Below are 20,429 nucleotides of genomic sequence, written 5' to 3' on the forward strand. Positions count from 1 at the left end.
CCTCAGTAAATACACCACTGAAAATTTGTTGTACCAATAGTACAAAGATGCATATATATATATAGGTATACATATTAAGAAGCCCCTTGAATTATGAATACAATTTATCCTTGGTGAGTCCATATTTCTGAGTCTATGGACCTTGTGAAGGGTGTGATCCTGTTTGCTGTGACTGTGATGCATTTCTCTTAGGATATTTTTATCTCTGCACTAGAGTCTTTAGCTACATTGTCTTGATATAAGACATATATATCATCTTACATTGTGGAAATATTTTTATCCATTTTTAATTACCCTTTTTCTTGCAGGTACGGCATGAATTGCCTGATCCAGTTTGAAGATTTTGCCAATGCTAACGCTTTTCGTCTCCTCAATAAATACCGGAACAGATACTGTACATTCAATGATGATATTCAGGGTAAGTACTGATAGGAAGATGCAAATTTAACCTTCACCTTGTCATGAGGAAAGGTGATTAAGATCACAAGACTGTTTATTATACAGTACTTAGATGTGTGATTGATTTCAGAGTTTACACATAAGCATTTAAAAATATAAACAAAAGCACAGCGGTCTAAGTTGAAAAGTGAGTCTCCATTGTTCTTAGGAATTTAGCCGTTCACTGCAGAAACATTGTTCAAGGGAGAAAATGGATGATATGCTTTAGGTTATTATGGTAATTTAAAGAGTTCCATTAATTTTCTATATAATTTAACTAAAACAATGATGATGTTTTAACGTTATGCAAGGCTTTCATTTTCCATGAACCAGGTGGTCATTAGCTGATCCTAGCGATTGTTATGCTCCTTATGACATGCACGAACAAAAAGGTAAATCAGCTTCTTTCCTCCCCATGGATGCTAACTCCGTGATAATCTGAGAACAGGTATGCTCTCCCCTAGAGTGGTTAGCATAACTCTTCCAGCGCCAAAGAGAAATGACAGCAGCAAAGCTGGGGTTATAACCAGCATTATAGAGGCCTCCCAGGCCCTGTGGGGCTCAGCAGGATTGCTCAAATGCGCAGAGGGATGCAAGCTGCATATTCCTGGCATCTTGATATGGTGCTGACTGTGCCTTAAACCATTGGAAGGGCTGTTTGCCCATCTGACAGGGACAGGATCTTCACAAGTGATTACAAATAACCAGTTCTTCTCCTGTGAGTCCCTTCATCTTTTCTTCTTTTGTCTGGTCCTGCTTGCAACATGCAGAAATGTCCAACGTTTGTTGATTTAATTATTTGCAGTCAGTTGGGCTTATCCGCACTTGTACTTGAAAGAGACTGAAAGAAATGCCAGCGTCATTTTTCACACAATGCTGGTTCTTTTGTGAACAGACTTTCCAGCACTATTTCTGCATCTGCTACCCATCTAGCAATATTTGGCAGTGTGTGTAACAACTTCTTCATATCTGCCATGGCACAATAAGGGGTAAGGCCTTGGCTTATGGAAATGTGGTTGGTGTAACGGGATGCATGGTCCTGCTCAAAGACACTGTTGTGAAGAGGGTTTAGAAACAGAGGAGCTTAAGGCATTTCAGAGAAGGTGAGAGATACACTCCTGCACAAGGAGACTTATTAGGTATTCTTGCCACAAAAGCTTTCAGTGGAGAGAGGAGCACGGAAAAAGAGAACACAGGAGATAGGTAGATACATTTTTGAATTGAAGGCTTGAATGGAGGAACCAAGAACTCAGACTTTTCTGGAGATGGACAGATGAAGCCCACAGTAAGAAGCTGATGATGTAAAGATTTATTTTGGATTAGTTGCTCTCTCTGCAAGTGGAGAGGGACTCAGAAGTTGAAAGGAAGAGAGGCCAAGTGATGTGGCAGATCTGTTGGGACTGGATGTAGGTGTTCTTGAGGGAACTGGAATGAACTGGAAAGGTTTCTTGGTGAATTGGAATAGTTTCTTCAATTGACAGAAAGAAAAGAAACAGGATATTAAAGCAAAACTGAAGATTCTGAGTGGGAAGCAGGAGACCGTGTTTTTTATAGTTTCTTTTTGGCCATAGGTCATAGCTGAATGTCTCAGACAGTTCCTGGAAATTACTCCTCAGGAAAGGCAAAGCAGCATCCAGGAGGATGCTGTAAAACAGCATTGCCATAAAATGGACCTTGTCTACTTCTCCCCAGTTAGATGTGTGTCATGGTGCATGGGAGATATCAAGTCCCCTGAAACTTTTCTGGAGTCCCGCCTGTTAAAAACAGTAGGATTTTACTTCTTACTCGTAAAACTTCCTTATACTATAAAGCATCTAGCTGGCACTGCTTTCACAGTAGTAGATAAGGAAAGAAATCTTGCTGATCTTTTGCACAGACAAGCAATGAGTCAAGGGAAGCAAGCCACTGTTTCAGGCCTTTCTGTGTAGCTGTCAGAAAGAAAAGGGGATTCCAAGTCAGGGTTGTAGTCAGGAATGAGTTTTGAGGACCTCTGGGAAGCTGAAGTAACTTGGATCTAATCAGTTAACTCTGCCCTGGAGTCACGTCAGAGATTAATGGAGTTGAAGCTGGGATGAGTAGTCTGATTCACCCATCCTAATATACCCCTCTGTACCCCAGATGATATGAGAAAGGTAGGAAGTGCCGTTTTCTCACTTACACCCTCCTGTTCTTTGGTTTTCCCTCAGGCTCTCTCTTTTCTAACATGCTGGTGTTTCATGACTCACCTACTTAAAAAAGTGGGAGAGTTCAATGCAAATTGTGTTTTAAATGATTAATGAGAACTCTACAAAGCCTTGTTTAAGCAGGCCTGATTCATTTTACTCAAGTCAGGCAGGAACAGACCTCCTGAAGCCTGAATTATCCCAGCTTCTGAGCTGGCATTGATTTAAGTATATCGATTTAAAAATACATCTTAGGCACAAAGAGTGCAAGTTAGATCAGGCCTGAGCTATACTAATTTAAACTCATTGCCCATTGGTTAGTGGGGCTCTGAGGGCAATGTACCTACACACACACAGAGGAGATGTGGGAAGAAAGTAGAAACTGCTCCACTTAATCTCCCTTAGGCCTCCCTTTTTCTGCCCCAGGGCCTACACAAACAGAAAGCAGTTTAAAACATTAACACCCACCTTTTTTTTTTTGTTGTTACACAAATTACCGTATTGCCAAATCCACCCTAACCTCACAGAATTAAAATGACTCAGACCCCTTCCAGTTCGAGCCAGCCTGCTGCTGCTGAGTGGGATGCCTGCCAGGTACCACAAACCAGGACGAGGTGATTGCTCTTATTCTGAAAGCCATTAGCCTGGGAGCTAGCAGGAGCTGGCTCACAGTGCCCGGGGATGGGAGCTCCCCATTAAGGGAGTGCTTCTCCTTCCTCTGTGGGGGTGATGACATCAGTCCTTTCCCAGCTCTGTCTGGGTTCATGCAAGGGGCAACAGCTTCAATTTCAGCTCTACCGGAGAAAATTGTCACTTCTTCCTTTTTCCCAGTAACGTACCAGGGCAGGCGATGAAGCACGTATGAAATTGGAGGGACATGAGAATGCTTTAGATCCTGCTCTTTCTCTTCCTAATGTAACTTTGCTCCACTTAATTGTGCATAAACAGAAAGTAGACAACCGAAAAGTCTTACAAAGGTGTCAAGTCTTGTGAATGCCTGAGACAGGCATCTCTGGCTTCATGCTTCGTACAAGAAAATATATAAAATCATTGAAGAGGTTAGTTTGGAAAGGACCTCTGGACATCACTGAGTCCAACCCCTCACTCAATTAAAAAGTGGTTCCAACATTAGATCCAGTTTTGCCATCAGATCAGGTTCCTCAGAGCCTTGTCCAGCCAAATATTTTTTAGTTTCTACAAGGATGGACATTCACAACCTCTTTGTGCTACCTGTTACAAAGTTTTTTCATCTTCCCTGTGCTTTTTTTTCCCCTAATATCTCATTTCCCTAGATGCAACTTGTGTTCATTGCTCCTCATCCTTCTGAGAAGAATCCATCTCCTTTACAAAACATCAGTAAGTAGTTGTACACAGAAATTAGATGCCCTCTTAGCCTTCTCCAATCTAATCAAACACAGGTTCCTTAGTCCTCCTTGTACACTCTGGTCATGTTGATGGCCCTCCTCTGGACTTGCTCCAGTTTGTCAATATATTCCTTGTGCTGAGAGCCCCAAACTGGAGATGCCAGTCTAGATATGACCTCAAAAGTGCTGAAATAGAAAGAAATTATCACTTTCCTTGACCTGCTGCCTGAACTTCTGTTGACACAGTCTAGCAGGCTGTTTACCTTCTGTGCCACAAGGGCACATTTCTGGCTCATCTTCAACTTGTTGACCACCATTACCTCCAAATCCTGTTCTGCAAAGCTGCTTTTCAGCCATCAGTCCCTACCATGTGTACGAGGTTATTCCTTCTTCCCAGGTGCAAGACTTTGCATTTGCCTTTACTGACCTTCAATGAGGCTTCCATGAGCCCATTTCTTCAGCCTGCTGAGACTCCTGTGAGTGACAGTCGTTGTTCACTATTCCCAGTTTGTAATCATCCATGAACTTGATGGGTGTATACTCTGTCTCATCACCTAGGTTGTTCATAGAACGTAAATAGTACTGGCCTCTTTGTACCACTGACCACAAGTCTTTGAGCCCAGCAGCCCAGACACTTTTTCACCCACCTAGTAGTCCACTTGTTCAGTCTGTATCTCTTCAGTTTGGCTACAAGGATGCTTTGTGAGATTATTTCAAAGGCCTCATGCAGGTCAAAGAAAGCAACACCCACTGCCTTGTCCACGTAGCCATTTGTCTCATCATAGAAAGCAGCCAGGTAGGTCAGGCTTGATTTGCCTTGGGAAATCCATGCTGTTCTCCATCACCTTCATGTTCATAGACATGACTTCCAGGAAGATTTGCTGTGTAATCCCCAGGTACTGAGGTTAGGTTGACTGAGCTAAAATTCCCTGAATCCTTCTGGCGCTTCTTGAGGATGGGAATCTCCTCGATTACCAAAACCTTTCAAAGAATGATTTGTAATGCCATTGGCTACGTACCTCAGCATCCTCAGATGCATCTCATCAAGTCTCACGGACTTCATCTGTTGAATGATCCCTGCTAAATAGGCAGTATTCCATAGAAACCCTGTACATTTGCATACCAAAGTTTCTCAGCGTGGGACTAGGGCTCTGTGTGCACGTGCCTCACTGTCTTTGTGGTAAGGAGCCTGTCTAATTCCAACACAGCCTTCAAAGGTGTGCACTGAATACCCACAAGAATCAGCAGGAGTTTGTGCCTGGGCTAAACAGAAATGGGATCAGACCCATCAACCTGTGGATTACCTGGCTTGCTGAACTGAAATCTTTATGCTCCAACAGAGATCCCTTAGTGTCATTATTCACTTATCTGATCAGACATAACAAAAACATTATTCACCATGAGAGTGGTTGAACACTGGGACAAGTTGTGCAGAGAAGCTTTGGGACTTTTATCCTTTGAGAAGGCCCTAAGCAACCTAATCTAATTTGGAAGCTAGCCCTGCTTTAAGCAGATACTGGGCTAGGTGACCTCCAGGCATCTCTTCCAACCTTATTTTTTCTAGGAAAAGTTCATTCTCCTGGTTGATCAGTGTGTTACCCTCCATATTCACAGATCAAACATGAATTCTTCAGGCTTAGATTGCTTACTCAGTACTGAACAGCAGAAGTTGTTCTGCTAGTTGACTCAGACTTGCAGAAAAATGAAGAAATCTCTGACATGTTATTTAACTAGTTGTATCTGATCATGCCATTCAAAAGCCTTTCACACATTTTTCATACAAGCCTTTCACACAGCCTTTCAGCAGGCAATGTACACTCCCAGCCCAGAAGGCCAACCATCTCCTGGACTGCATCCAAAGCCACGTGGCCAGCAGGGTGAGGGAGGGGATTCTGCCCCTCTGCTCCGCTCTGGGGAGAACCCCCCCCTGCAGTACTGCATCCAGCTCTGGAGCCCTCAGCACAGGAGAGACATGGACCTGTTGGAGCAGGTCCAGAGGAGGCCACAAAAATGACCAGAGGATTGGAACACCTCTGCTGTGAGGCCAGGCTGAGAGAGTTGTGGTTGTTCAGCCTGGAGAAGAGAAGGCTCTGGGGAGACCTTACTGCAGCCTTCCAGTAAAGGGGACTGATAAGAAAGATGGGGACAGACTTTTTAGCAGCATCTGTTGCAACAGAACAAGGAGTGACGGCTTTAAACTGAAAGAGGGCAGATTCAGACTAGATCTAAGGAAGAAATTTTTCCCAATGAGGGTGGTGAAACAGTGGCCCAGGTTGCCCAGAGAGGTGGTAGATGCCCCATCCCTGGAACCATTCCAGGTCAGGTTGGACGGGGATCTGAGCAACCTGATCTAGTTGAAGACGTCCCTGGTCCTTGCAGGGGGTTGGACTAGATGGCCTTTAAAGGTCCTTTCCAACCCAAAGATTCTGTGATTCTATATGGGCAGGGCAGAGACAATAGTGCTCAGAAGCATAAAGCCTGCTATCTCCTGACTCTGGGGATCTTCAGCAGTCTTTTAAAACTAGACCTGATGTAAGTGTGACATTGATAGCTTCTCAGAAAAACACCAATCTGAGTGTTTCAGTTATATCCATATCCAGGTATAGCCATAACCAGTTTGAGACACTGTGAATAGATAGGATTTCTAAAATAGGCTGAACACCTACACCATGCAAATGAGACTTCTTCAAGGCACTTCAAGATGGGAAACCCCAGATTACTAGCCATTTTAAACTCAACCTTTTGTATTTTCATAGTCCCTCCACAACTAAAGTAGTCTACAAGCAATGCACAGTGGTCATCACTTTCACAGACCCTCTCTGGGTCTTTTCCCGCTTGTTAGAGCAATGATTTCCCTTTGTGAAATCATTTGTGACTTTGTGGATTTGTGACTGCTGATGAGCCTCAAAATACCTCTTGACCCACCAACCACCTTTTCTCATTATCCTTAGCAGATAACCTTTCCATAACCTTTCCAGGATGCTTCAGGAAGCAGTGTCTCACCCTGGAGGAACACAGCTCCCAGACCTCAGCTGAAGTTGGGAATGGGCTGACTCCAGTGCCGCAAATCTGAGGGGCTTCAAACTTTTGAGCAAGTTAGAAATCAGTCATGTGCAAACGTGGCCTAATTTGCAGGCACGTTTCCATGTGCTGTGTGAAGCAGGCAAAGCTAGTTTTTGGCTCAGCATTAACTAATTTCGGTAGATTAAAATGGTACAGTATCTTACTCTGTTGTTTCAGCTGGTGTGGAAAATACATCAGTAATTATCACAGGAAACTAAGGAGGGGGGGAAGCACAATAGGAAGGGAGCGCTGGACAATACCCTGCTGCAGGACAAAGCAGGCTGTGTCCTGCCAGGCAGCTCCTGAGCAGCACGCCTTCCCTGTGGGGATTCACCCGGCCTGAAGATAGATCTGGAGATGTTCTCAGTCTTGTAGGTGTTCGCCATTACCAGGCACTCTCAGACCTGCTGTGCCCTGCAGCAGAAGAGGCTCCTGCATTTTCCCGTGATGCTATTACATTAACTATTTAAGGGCCAGCTCCTAGATGTGTGTCTAAATCATTGACTGCTAAACAAGCCAGGTCAGAATGGTATGGGCTTCTGGGTGTGAATGGGCCTCAGTCTCTTGGCTTAGTGGTGCAGGGCTCTAAAGATCTGGCCCGTATCTTCTGTTATTTTGGGGACTGTAACATTTGTTTCCTTTTCCTCTCCTGCTTTTCTTGTTCGCTGTTTCTTTTGTTCACTGGATGCCATTGCAAACTCCTCCTACGCAGTAAAGAACAGCATACATCGCTCTGGGTTCAGCTGCCTGTGATCTTTAAGTCCAAGGCTGAGGAGGCAAAATGAAGAGAAGAACAGGGCTGTGCTCTGACCTGGTTTAGCTCATTTCTATAAAACAGCACCCACTGCTGCGAGGGAGACGGGGATGCTTTCGTGCGGTGTGCTGGCAGCTGCCGGCAGCCTCTGCCTCTGTGGGCGAGGGCTGTGGGTCTGCACTCTGCACAGGCGGGAGCGAGGGCAGTGCTGCCAGCCAGCACTGCGATGTCTTTTTAAGGCACTGCACTCTATAGTCCAAGCACTTTACAGTGCAAGGGTTAAAAGTAGACACCTAGAGATGACCTGCATGAGGCATCTACTTTAAGATGAGCTCTGCATCTCCATTGTCAGACTGCTCTTCACCATACCACCGCCTCTTCTGGGTCACCGGTGTCCCTAAATCTGTTAGTGAAGAAAGCGAGTTCCTTCCCGAGCGTCGATGCTTTGTGTTTCACTGCTCGTTGACTTGCTCCACACCATTTCTAGGTTTATTTTCTTAATGTCTTACAGAGGCCCTTCGGGGCAAGGCTAACACTAGCCTGCAGCCATGGAGGTGAAGACCTTGAGCTGCAAACACTTTGCAGCTTTTTGCTTCAGCTTTGTTGTGTTTGACTTTTGGTTATATATTTGGAGTAGATCTGGACAAGCTCCACTCTGCTTTCCAGTAACAGGCGGAACTGCTGCAGGGACTTAATGTGAACCAGGATTTGGAAAAGCCCTATGCTTCCTCTGCATCCATAAATTCAGATATATTTTCTTGGCTGCCTTTTGCTGGAGCTGTTAAACTGGTGTTTGCTGTTTCCTGGGCCCTCATCTTGGCATGGTTTTGATAGGGCGAAGCATAAGCAGGCAGGGCAAGGGTAAAAATTAAAAGATCAGGTTGAATTTGGCTATCCCTTCCACCAGTGTGCTGTGGAGAAAGGGGAATCACCCACATGGGGGTTGTATGAAGAAACAGGCAGTGGTGTGGCTGCAACGCTCCCATCGCTGCTGCTGTCGGAAGGATTCGGCATGGTGGTGATGCTCTGCTCCGCTCAGCCAGCGCCCGGGCAGTGCTAGCCCTCAGCACGGGGAGACTCCCCACATCCCCCCTTGTCCCCTGCTTAGCCACGGGGTGCTGTCACACACAGTACAGCCTTGACATCGGCACTGGGCAGCACTTCCCTGTTGCATTCGTGCCAGCGCTGCCCATAACTCCAGGTGCGAAGCCGCTCGCCGCTCTGTCCGCTCGCCCCGCTCTGAAGGAAGGGTAAGGTCCCCAGGCATGGGTACCTCTGGGCTGCAGCTTTTTCCATCTGTGCAGTATCCTGAAGCTGTGGAGCAGATCTTTTCCCCCGGGTTTTGCTCCAGTGTAGCTCCACTGACATCTACTGGAGCTTGTTCTTACTTACACTGGTGCAAAAGGAACATCAACCCTCAGAGGGGGTTTCCTTAATGTTTCACAATATTCTGAACGTGCCTGAGTGTCAGAGATTAATTCTTACAGGGATGGCCGTTTTCCTGAGTGCACCTTAGTTTTAAATGCCTCTTTTCTTTGCTGGTCCTGTTGCCCTGGACTCCCCAGAGAGGCTCCTGAGGTCTGCTTGCTGTTTTATGATATTACGTTGAGCATTCACTTTGAGTCTCAGACAGATGGGATGATTTGCAAGCATTTTCCTTTCTTGTCTCTGTGCCCTTCCATATCTCACCTCAGATACAGACCAGCCAAGCTGGCTCTTGCTAATTACTTAAAGAAGTAGTTACCTGCAGTAGCAGCATTCAGTCTCTTTGGAAAACAGATACACCAACATGCTGAAGGGTGGTCGGGTATTTTCTTGCCACACTCATGATGAGAGGTTCCTCCCCATCTCATTCTGTGGTGTTTTCAGAATTGAAGCACAATGATTAGCCAATTCCTTACATGAACCAGCTGTGAACTCCTCTCCATAGAGATCCTCTATTGTTCCACACTCAGAAATTGTAATTATCAAAGAAAAATATTGACCTGAAGCCAAGGTACAGTAACTTTGTTACTTGAGTAATGGGGGAGAGATGCAGCCTGGGAGATGTGGAGGGATTAGAAACACATTGGAGAGAGAGGAGGAGGATTAGGAACAGCAGCTGAAGAGAGTCCTGCTATTAGTCAGAGCTGCAGTGCAAGTGCAGGGGGATGAGTAATGGCACACCCAGTCCCACAGGTCTCCGCTCTGCAGAATGCACACTGCTCCGCATTGAATCCGTGCACCCTTTCTTTCCCTATGCCCCACTTCTCAAATTCCTGCTAGTAACATCTTTAAAAGACTTCGAGTCCCTCTGCTGAATGTCCCACGAGCATTTTCCATTTAAAAGAGTTTACAGATAACAGTGTTTGTCCCATCAGATTTCTTGACAATCATAGGCTATAAAGCAATTTTGCCTGGGTCAGGACCAAGAGGAACAAGATATTTCTCCAGTTACATTTCTTTCTTTTAAATACTTTCCAGGCATCTATTGATGCTAATGTTGTGACCTGACACTTACACTGTCACACTGTAATTGTTACACTTTGGATTTTTCCCTCTGATCAATTCCCCACTCCTACCCACTCGGGGATTTGGGGATTTCTGTGCAAAATAAGCCTGGGAGATAGCCTGTGAGCATGCGAGGGCATATGCGTAGGTGTTCATATTCTACTGCATGTCACAAGCTTGGCATTGCTGACAACTGTGGGACCCTGATCTCTGCCCACTTCTTTGCAGTTTAAACTGCCAGGGTGGGATCCCTTCCTCCACAGTTTAGATGTCTGCAATAGAAGTGTCTACATGTATTCCAATTATCTTGTCTCTTTTAAAAAACTGTGGTGGTAGTGACACTTCTAGGGTGCATTTCATTTGACCCAGTTCAGGTGTCTGCTTTAGCATGAGCAGGATCACACATGTTTGCTTAGAGGAGTCCCATCCTTAGCATCTGCCAAGCAGTCCTGCTGATTATAGACTTGCCGAAATACAGGGAATGAGCATGGGCTTAGCTATGTGACACCCATAAAAAGCAAAATCTAAAAACTAGGCAATTATCTGGTGTTTCTTTAAATTCCTGGTATGTTCATTATTTTCCTCTGTAATTTTTCTAGTCCGATGACATGGCAATTCACCAGGTAAATACATTACTCTAAGTACAGCTTAAAAAGGCAGAGATTTAATGCAGGAGAAGCAAGAGGAAATCCTTCATATACATCCTTCAGTTGTCTGAGTTGTCATGTTAATACTGAAGCAGCAGAGCACTCTGTGGCTGGTTCCCTCTCCATCAACTCCCTTTTAAACTGACTGAACTCAAATGGTCTGGGTCTGGAAATAAAATTATACAAACTGTTTTCTGAGCTAAGGAAGGGAATTCATCCTTGGTGCTGAAGCGAGTGTCTCAAGTGATTCGTTGCAAGAAAGAAGCTTATGAAGCCACCAACCGTTCGTCTAGCCCATTTTGTGTTTAAGACACAGATGCTTGCGATGCCCTCACGAGCAAGAAATGATGCTGCTGCCATTCTGTGCCGGTGTGCCTGTGCATGGACAGCACAGCCCTAATGTTTGCTGCGGGAATGTGGCTGCTGCCACCTCTGCTAAACCAGAATCACTCTTAGATGGCACTAGTCATTAATTTTTGGAGAACTAAACTCATCTGAGTTATATATGCAAAATATTGGTGAGTTAATGGTACTGATAAACACTTCTTGTCTGGCCAATAAAGATTTTCTTTGTGAGAGTAGCTTGTATAGGTTCCCTAAGCAAAATAAGCCATGTCAATAAAAGTTACTTCTCTGCCAGAGTAACTGCGCTCCCACTATGTTTTCTGCTTGCATGGAAATAACGAGAGAGTAAATCATTGCCCGATGCCATGATATACCAGTAGATTTCTGGTTTAGCTGTGGCTCTTGCACTAAAGAGAAAGACCAGGTAACGCTGAAATTATTTTCTCGGTCTCTGACAGAAGAGGCAGCACCACCTGCTGGTTTCACTGCTCACGGTCATGCTTTGCTCATGAGCTGCTCTCTTTCCCAACCGGGCTGTTCACTGATGCCTTGGCAGCACCCCAGGCCCTAAGGACCCTGCGAGGGGTCGCACTGAAGCACTGTCTGATTGAAACCCTGATGCACTGGCTGATTAAATGGGGAGGAAAATAGGAAATTATGGAAATCTTTTGAAATCAGGTTTATTAGCCTAAAAAGGTTCATTGTCTGCCCCACCCACACAAGACTTGTGGACTCCCTGATTTCTCATAAAGCTTCTGAAGATGAGAATGGAGAGACCATCATTATTGCTGCAGACAGCATCAGAGCTGGGGCACATCCAAACTGGTATCCTTTAAAACGCTGAGGAATAATATTAATGGACTCGATGATCCTTATAGGTCCCTTCCAACTTGAGATACTCTGTGATAAAACTGCCCCCTTCATTCCTAGCTCACCTTTAACACTTGTAACCAGCTTGCCCAGGAGACCTGAGATAGATACCACCAGTGCCTGAATCCTCATTAGTCTCTGCCTTACTTGATTTCTTCCCACCATTTTCCTTCATCTGGAATAGGACATTAGATGACTACTATATGTGATTGATGTGGGGTGAAGGCAGGTTTATTCAGTCTAGATATCTGCCTTCCTTGATGGATGGAAAGCTATACATATCATGGTGGCTGTAACAGCAGGACTCCGCTCTCCATATACTGGATTCTTTCTCACTAATCTGGGACCAAGTCATGTTCTCAGTGACTCCTTCATGCTTGGCAGTGAGGCATGATGGCTCTGAGTCAGGGTATAAGAGTATCAGGGAAGTAAAAAAAGAGAAGGTGGTGCTGGGCTGAGAAGGTAAATGAGGAGAAGAGAATGGTAATTCCATGATCACAGAGGATTTTGTGACAAGGGTGCCTAAGTACAGACCACCAGACTACTACAGATGTCTTATGTGACCTTAGACAAGTCACACACATCTTAAACCCTCAGGAGTTAGGTATTAACTTCTGGCATTCTAGTATTCGGTGTCCCTTTGACTCTGTATAGAGGGAAACTGGTGTTCTCCTGCCTTGCAGGGGTCTTCTGGGGATTAATATCTCAGAGTAGGGAAGGCACTCAGATCATTTAGTGACAGGATCTAAGAGAATGGTTCCTACCACAAGGTTTCTAACAGCATATCAGTAGGGTAGACAATCCATTTGCCAGGTTGTCCATCTCATGGTGTTTCTCTCTTTTCAGGCACTGCGTCTGTTGCAGTTGCTGGCATCTTTGCAGCCTTAAGGATCACAAAGAACAAGCTCTCTGACCATAAGTTTGTTTTCCAGGGAGCTGGAGAGGTAGGAATGTTCTTGAGTTTGTTGCTAAATATGATCTAAATTCAAGTTTAGAGAGAGAAAAGAAGTCAAACATGAAGCTTCCTGCAAGGCTTGGCTTCATTAAAACAAAGCACAGAAGCAGGTTCCTTGTCACTGGGCAGGAGTGGGTCCCACAGGAGGATCTTACTGCTGCATAGAAGTTGCCAACAGCCTTTCAGTGGCCTCTTGGCCCATGAGTCCTGGGTGCTACTAGGCTGCCCATGCGTCAGTGAGGCTTTCAATACCTTGAGGGAAGTCTCTTATGAGGCAAGGTGCTGCAGGAACGTTAAGGAGGCTGGTTTGAGTCCTCAGGGTTGGTACTAGAGTAAAACAGAGCCTCTTCAGCAATAGAGTCAAAAGGACTCAGACTCAAAGAACTGTAAGAACATAACCTCACTTTTTGGAGTCAGTCATATTGCCCCCATGGCAGAAGTCAGGTAGTCTGTATGGCACCTCGCTCAAAGAGAAAGGGGGAGGAAAAAGTCTCTAAAGCCTGGACTGTGGACTAAAGGCGTTGGTCCAGGTCCTGGCTCAGCTCTCGCCCACCTGTGGGACTTTGGGAAGTTCTGTTACTCATTGTTTGTCTAGCCTTCTGTGAAACAAAGATTGCTTGTTCTCTTTCTCCACCCTCCCTGGCAGACATGTCTGTGCTGGTCACCGTCTGTGTGGCACAGAGTCCCTCCTGCCTTGTTCGTCCCCGTCTGGGCAGGAGGGCCCGGCACAGCTGTGGGACCACTGACACACACAGCATGTCCAGGGCTGCTTCCTCAGGCAGGAATGGGATAAGAGGACTTTCCTCTTGGCAGTACTTCGGATGCAGCAATCCCACTTCGCTTTGAGTGCCTCTGCACTGGCATTGTCACCAATGTTTGTTCAGTGTCTGCCTCTTTTCCTCCCCTGCAGCAGCTGGTTTGAATGATGGAGGGAGCCTTTACCTGTCAAGGTACCACCTCCACTGCTCCAGCCTCACAGGCAGCCTGCTCTGCTGGACAATTGTTTTTTGTTTTTTTATTTATGGCAGCACTTGCAATGCTAAAATCAGCCCCATGCCATGGCACTGTACAACCCTGGAGCAGAAATCCTCCCTGTTTTGTGCAGTGCTGGGGGATGACCGAACACATTTCTCATTCAAAATCTTCCCCCAAAACAGATGATGATACCCCCATGAAATGTTTATATACTGTGTTCCAGGCTGCAATGGGCATAGCTCATCTCATCCTCATGGCCATGGAAAAGGAAGGAATTTCACGAGAGGATGCCATCAAAAAAATTTGGATGGTGGACTCTAAGGGCCTGATTGTGAAGGTAAATTTGTGTCCAGAGCTGAGCTCCACTCCCCCACCACCTCCGGCAAGCTAGAAAGGGGTCAGAGCAGGCAGATACCTGGGACCCCAGCTCAGCTGTAGTTTTATTGGTGTCAGCAGAGCTTTTCCTGCTTTCAGAGAACTAGGTCTCATGGTGACAACAGTGTACCAGCAGCACTGGCTGCCATAAAGGCAACACTCTGGGCTGGGCCTCTAAAAGGGTAGGATGTGCTGCTGGCCATGGTCTCAAGCAGTGCTGGAAGTCTTGCATGTCATATATGGTGCTACAACAGCAACATCGTGCCCTGCTTGGTGATCCAGCCCAGCTCTACTTTGCACTCCCTGGGTCTTCAGGACCTCTGCCCTTCTCCCTTCTCAGGCTTGAGGAGACTTGTGCTACAGGTACAATTTCTCTGCCCAGGCAGCAAGATCCTTCCTCCACACAATCAATGTATTTTGGAGAGCAAGAGGAGCAGAGACCAGCCCCACCATGACATTACACCAACAGCTCAGTGCCTGACTGGCTGATGCTGAGGACCTGCTCTGAGGAATGTGGTTTAGGTAGACGGCCAAGAGATGAAATGAACTGATGAGTTACTATGTTATGGCTCCACCTTTTGCCAAGAGACCAAAGTTTGACTCCTTGTTTTTCCTCACAGGGCAGAAGCCACCTGAACCATGAGAAAGAAATGTTTGCCCAGGACCACCCCTGTGTGAACACGCTGGAAGAGGTTGTGCAGAAAGTGAAGCCTACAGCAATTATAGGTGGAGTTCCTGTAGCACGACCTTTTCATATCAATTCAGTTCTTAGGAAAGTTTGTCTTTCTTCCAGGGCCTCCTTTTGTTCTCCCAGTCAAAATGAAATGAGCTTTTTTTACTCCCATTTTGTCAGTTGATTTCTCCACCACCTTTCCCCTTCCACCGTGGGGCACAGGCTTCTTCTCTTTTGGAGCTGAAGGAGTCCTCCCAGACAGGGCTGCAGAGGGAGGTGCTGTGGGAGGCAGGATCTGGGGCTCTCAGCAGTGAACGTGTCCCTGGCAGTCTGGGCAGGGCAAGGATGACAACAGACAGCTCAGGCAGGTCTTTGGGAGGCAAAGTGCCACAGCCAGAGTGGCCTAAACACTGATTCCCACTCTGCCCAGAGGAGCAGGGCGCTTTATTTTGAAACAGCCTTTTCATCTTGACATAATATGAAAAATAAACATTCCCACCTGCATCTCCAGAGATGGAGCCTGTTCCCTTCTGCAGTTCATTTACCAATAGAGGCATCCAAGAGGGATTAGCCTGGTGCACAGAAGTCAGACCGTCGGAAAGCACCGTCTCACTCTGCTGTTGTTGTTTTAGGTGTCGCAGCCGTTGCAGGAGCTTTCACTGAGAAGATTTTGAAGGACATGGCAGCCTTCAATGAGAGGCCCATCGTGTTTGCCCTGAGCAACCCCACAAGTAAAGCAGAGTGCACAGCAGAGCAGTGCTACCGCCTCACCGAGGTACTGGAGCTCAGCATAGGAAAGCTGGGTGCTCCAGGTACACTGTAGCCATGACTGTACCAAGGAAACCACAGTGGTGCATGGTGGGCGGAAAAGTGGCAGTGGGCATAAGTTGAAACAAAAGAGGTTCAAGTTGGTCATAAAATTAAAACTTGCACGCTGTGAGGAGAGTCAGGAGGTGGAACAGGGGTCTAGGCTACTCATGCAGTCTCTGTCCCTGCAAGTTTTCAAGACCAGGCTGGATAAAGCTCTGAGCAACCTGGTCTGATTTCATAGCTGACCTTGCTGTGAGCAGGATATTGGGTCCCTAGCAGTAATTTTTAAAATTATTTTGTGATCCTCTAAAGAAAGCCCTTGCCTCCTTCACCCACAGCTGTCTGAGGTGTCCCATCCTCCCAGGTTACTGTCCCTGTGTTTTGCCACCCTAGTTATTTGCATAAGTTTCATCACCCAACTCAGGCTCAATGTCTGAAGAATTATTGTCATGTGGATTGAATTGGGGTGAGAGAGGTGTCTCACTCTCCCCTTTGCCACCCTCCCCCCCCACCTGCTGCTGGCTAGGGCAATCACAGGGCCTCCAGACGTTTATGTCACATGAGTCCCTCTTCACACTCAATAGATGGTTGATAGGAAGAGAGACTCCTCAGCAAGTTCAGAGTACTTGCAGTGGGCAGTACAAACAGCTGCTCAGTGCTCAGTGGCCCTGTCCATGGCCCTGTTCATGGCTCTGGGGACCAGGCCCTCCAGAATTATCAGCTGGAGATGGCTCTGGTGGAGATGTCTCTCACTGACTGGCTGGAGATGAACGTGTGGACGTGGCACTTCAGAACATGGTTTAGTGGGCGTGGTGGTGTTGGGTTGATGGTTGGACTTGATGATCTTAAAGGTCTTTTCCAACCTCAATGATTCTGTGTGATTCTGTGTGTGAGATTTGTCCACTTGGTCATCAGAGTCCTCTGAGCACAGATCACGGCAAGCAGCAGAAATGTAAGATGTCTCTTCTGAATTTAGATGCCTCTTTCTCTCTCTTACCAGGGACGGGGAATATTTGCAAGCGGGAGTCCATTCTCAAAGGTAACCCTGCCCAATGGACAGACCTTCTTTCCTGGCCAAGGAAACAACGCCTACGTCTTCCCAGGAGTGGCACTGGGAGTCATCGCCTGTGGAGTCCGGCACATCTCTGACGATATCTTCCTCATCACAGCAGAGGTTTCCAATTGGCTTTTAACTAATGTTTTTTAAAATATTGTAAGAGGCACGTGCACCTACTTCAGGTGTGTTCAAGAACCTAGCCTTGGGCAGTGCGTTGAGTGGAAATGGCACAGCCTCAGCAAAAAGCGGCAGCCTTTCTTAGTCTCAGGGAAGACTCACGCTTGCATTGTGCCTACAGAGCTGCAGGAGCCATGACACGCTTCTCATTCTCCACAACCACTGCCCTGGCACAGCACTTCCACCATTCTGGCTCCAGTTTGAAGTCTGTAATGAAATGTAAACACACATGTGTTTTGAATAGTTCAGCAGTTCCCATTGAGAACTAGCCCCAGCTCCGCTGCTGCTGAGGTTCCAGCCACGTATCACGTAATGCTAGTGGATGTGGTACGTGCTTGAGACCATCTCTATAAACTACTTTACTTTTCTCTTCTTTCTAGTCTATTGCTGCTGAGGTGACAGAGCAGAATCTTGCAGAAGGAAGACTGTATCCCCCCTTGGACAGCATCAGAGAGGTGTCTCTCAAAATCGCTGTGAAAGTGAGTACTCATTTTTTTCCACTTTCTGTGGTAGGGAGGGCAGGAATTGCCTTGGCATCATTCTTGCTTTGTGGTTTTTTAATTCAATTTTTTCTACAGCCTAAAGCAATGATGCTCAGGAATCCTTCCAGCCAGAATTGTTGCTTTGATTACTCCCATCATTAAAGCCTAAATGTGAAAAATACCTCCCAGTTCTGGGTGCCTCACAGCTTACAAAGCTCTGCTTTCTTGCTTGGAGCTGTGAGTGTTCAGGACTTCAAAAAATCAGGTTTAGGGTCAAATTCAAACATGACACAAGTTGACGAAGGATTTTAGGTTCCAAATTACTATTTTGGAATCTCTCCTCCTGTATTTGACAGGGCCCTGAGTACCTAAATAACTATTCCTGATCTGGGCTTGCTGTCTAATTGTGGGATTGGTGCCCTGTATACCTCAAATTTGTAATTCCCATTCAGAGGACACCTACTGAGAATCACATTGAACTGCTAGGAGTTACTGACAGATGCACAGCATAGCTGAGGAGCTTAAGGGTGTGAGTGGAGGTGGTTAAAGGGCTGCTCTCCTTCTTTAATTTTACACTCCAACCGTTTTGCCAGGGCAGGGGTGCATATTTCTAAGCAGCCAGTAATTGCAGGCAGCTTGCATTCCCTCACCCAAGGGATGAAGTGCAGCTGACTCAGGGAATTGCACAAAGAGAAAAAAGGCAAAAAAGGACACAATATTGAGGGGGGAAAGGGGAGAAACAGGTAAAATACAGCCAGGGCCAAACTGCAGTTGGTTTCAGCTTCATAATGTGCCAACTTTTATTTCATCAGCTCATTTTGCTTATCTTTTTGCAGATTGTTGACTGGGCCTACAAGCATGGTCTTGCTTCTTGGTACCCCGAGCCAGCAGACAAGGAAGCCTTTGTGAAACGGCTCGTTTACAGTCCTGATTATGATTCGTTTGTTATTGATGATTACAGGTGGCCCCCCGCAGCTATGCAAACACAAGATGTGTAAGTTTTTGTGAGAACTGTTTTCTCATTTTTCCATCGGTTCCCATGGTTCGTATCATTGCTGATATAAATGCACCTCCAGGCTTGCAGAATGATAAAAGTAAATGAATCCAAATAGTTTTTTACTTGCCGCTGCTTTTTCTCTGTGGGAGCATTTCAGTAGGGATTAAAACAGAGTCCAAGCTGGGCAGTCAGTACTCTAAGGAGAGAGACAGACTATGGCTGCAACATGTCCCTGTCAGTCAGCACTGCACATTGCTGCTTGCTTAACATGCTGCCCAGCTCTCAGCTCAGCTGCCTCAGGAGAAGCTACCTGGGCCACCTCAGAAAGAAAGAGTCCCATTCCTAGTGGGGCTGCCTGCGGGAAGCTTGGAACCCCGGAACTTCCATGGTGGCAGCTGTATGCGTGATCATCCCTCACACATGACAGCCACACTTTGCCCGTGGCTCTCTGGATATGATGGGAAGCATGCGCATAGTGCTGGGAGAGGTGTACACTTGGGCGGCGTTACCTTTTCCTGTTTCAGAAGTCCCCAGTGTTTGGGGAGTCTCATCCAACCCAAGCTGGTGCATGGGCCACACAGCCTGGCACTGTCCTGTGCCCCACCCCCTTGGAAACAAACCCCAAAACCTCTCTCAGCCCCATGGGGACCACAGACTCCCTCCCCTCTGCAGTCCAGGCTGCTCTCCAAGGGCACAGGAGCCAAGGGACACACAGCAGGGAGGCAAGCTGGAGACCAGGGCACCCCGAAACCCACACATGGCTGCCTGACTGCATCTTCTGCTGGGCACTGCTAAGGAAGTACTGCCACCAGCCAGAGGCTCTCCTGGGGGCATCTCTCTGTGTAACAGAGTCCCAGGGAGGCCTCCCCTAGCCCTGCAAAACTGTCACGGTCCCCAAATACTATCCCAGTGGGATGACAGTATTCCTGACCGTAACGGGGAAAGAACAGAGAGGCTTACTGGCAGCTCTTCCCTTCCAAGTTCTCATCACTCATGCACAGCAAGGCCGAGGCTGATTACCACGTAAGTGTTTTTTAGCACCAGGAAAAGCATCTCATCCCTTTGTGATGAGCCACAGTCTCTCCATGTGTTTGTAATGCCAGCAACTTTCACGGTCCTCTCACAGGGAGATCTTCTCACCTAGGCTAAGGAAGGAAAGAGAAATCTGTCAAGTTTCAGGTTGAGGGACAGACACTGAGAAATACTCACATTTCCTGAGCAAAAGACCCTGAAACTGAGGTTTTCTTACCTTTTCCATTGCTTCCGGAAAAAACTGTCTGCTTTTGAGAAGGGAGGTAGCAGGGTGGCAATTACTTTTTTTGTTTCAGAAAGGTGTCTACACAGCTTCTGTTAGTTTCTTCCCTCTTCTCCTTCCTGTGCATCTCTCCATTGCCCAGTTAAAGGTTTACCTTTCTGTGTGTTCAGCATCTAGGCCTGATATCTCAAATATTAGACAAGATTTAAAAAAAAAAAAAAGAAAGAGAGATAATGCCTTATAGGTGGAGCCACAAAGAGAGGAAATTCTCGTGTCAGCCTGGGAGCATTGGCGAGTGCTCAGCTGGCGTCATGAAAGTCACCTGTCAGTCTTCCTCTTCACTGCCAGCAAGAAAGGCTTTGTGTTTCTGCCAAGCAAGCGAAAGACAAGATGCTTTTTGACAGGTGGCTTCAAAGTCTTAATTCTTCACTGTTCAAGAAATGAGCCTTCCAGAAGCATGGTTTATTCTTCATAATAGTGGTTCTGGTCCAGCCCGTCTTGCCTAGGCAAACAGCAAGTCCAAGAGAGGTAGGATCAAGC

The 20,429-nt window shown here is 46.4% G+C and overlaps 1 protein-coding gene across 1 annotated transcript in view; it reads left to right on the forward strand.

Moving 5' to 3' along the window:
* Positions 1 to 18,706, forward strand: part of ME3 (malic enzyme 3) — a 141,529-nt gene extending 122,823 nt beyond the window's left edge. Inside the window, exons 7-14 of the mRNA XM_082008375.1 lie at positions 309 to 418; positions 12,980 to 13,077; positions 14,287 to 14,400; positions 15,059 to 15,164; positions 15,744 to 15,886; positions 16,922 to 17,095; positions 17,536 to 17,634; positions 18,474 to 18,706. Coding sequence (XP_081864501.1) covers positions 309 to 418; positions 12,980 to 13,077; positions 14,287 to 14,400; positions 15,059 to 15,164; positions 15,744 to 15,886; positions 16,922 to 17,095; positions 17,536 to 17,634; positions 18,474 to 18,635 — 1,006 coding nt within the window. The 3' untranslated portion in view covers positions 18,636 to 18,706. The remainder of the gene's footprint in view (positions 1 to 308; positions 419 to 12,979; positions 13,078 to 14,286; positions 14,401 to 15,058; positions 15,165 to 15,743; positions 15,887 to 16,921; positions 17,096 to 17,535; positions 17,635 to 18,473) is intronic.
* Positions 18,707 to 20,429: the final 1,723 nt, after the last annotated feature.

Source organism: Phaethon aethereus (assembly GCF_964289735.1).
Source record: "Phaethon aethereus genome assembly, chromosome: 1".
Classification (NCBI taxonomy): Eukaryota; Metazoa; Chordata; class Aves; order Phaethontiformes; family Phaethontidae; genus Phaethon; species Phaethon aethereus.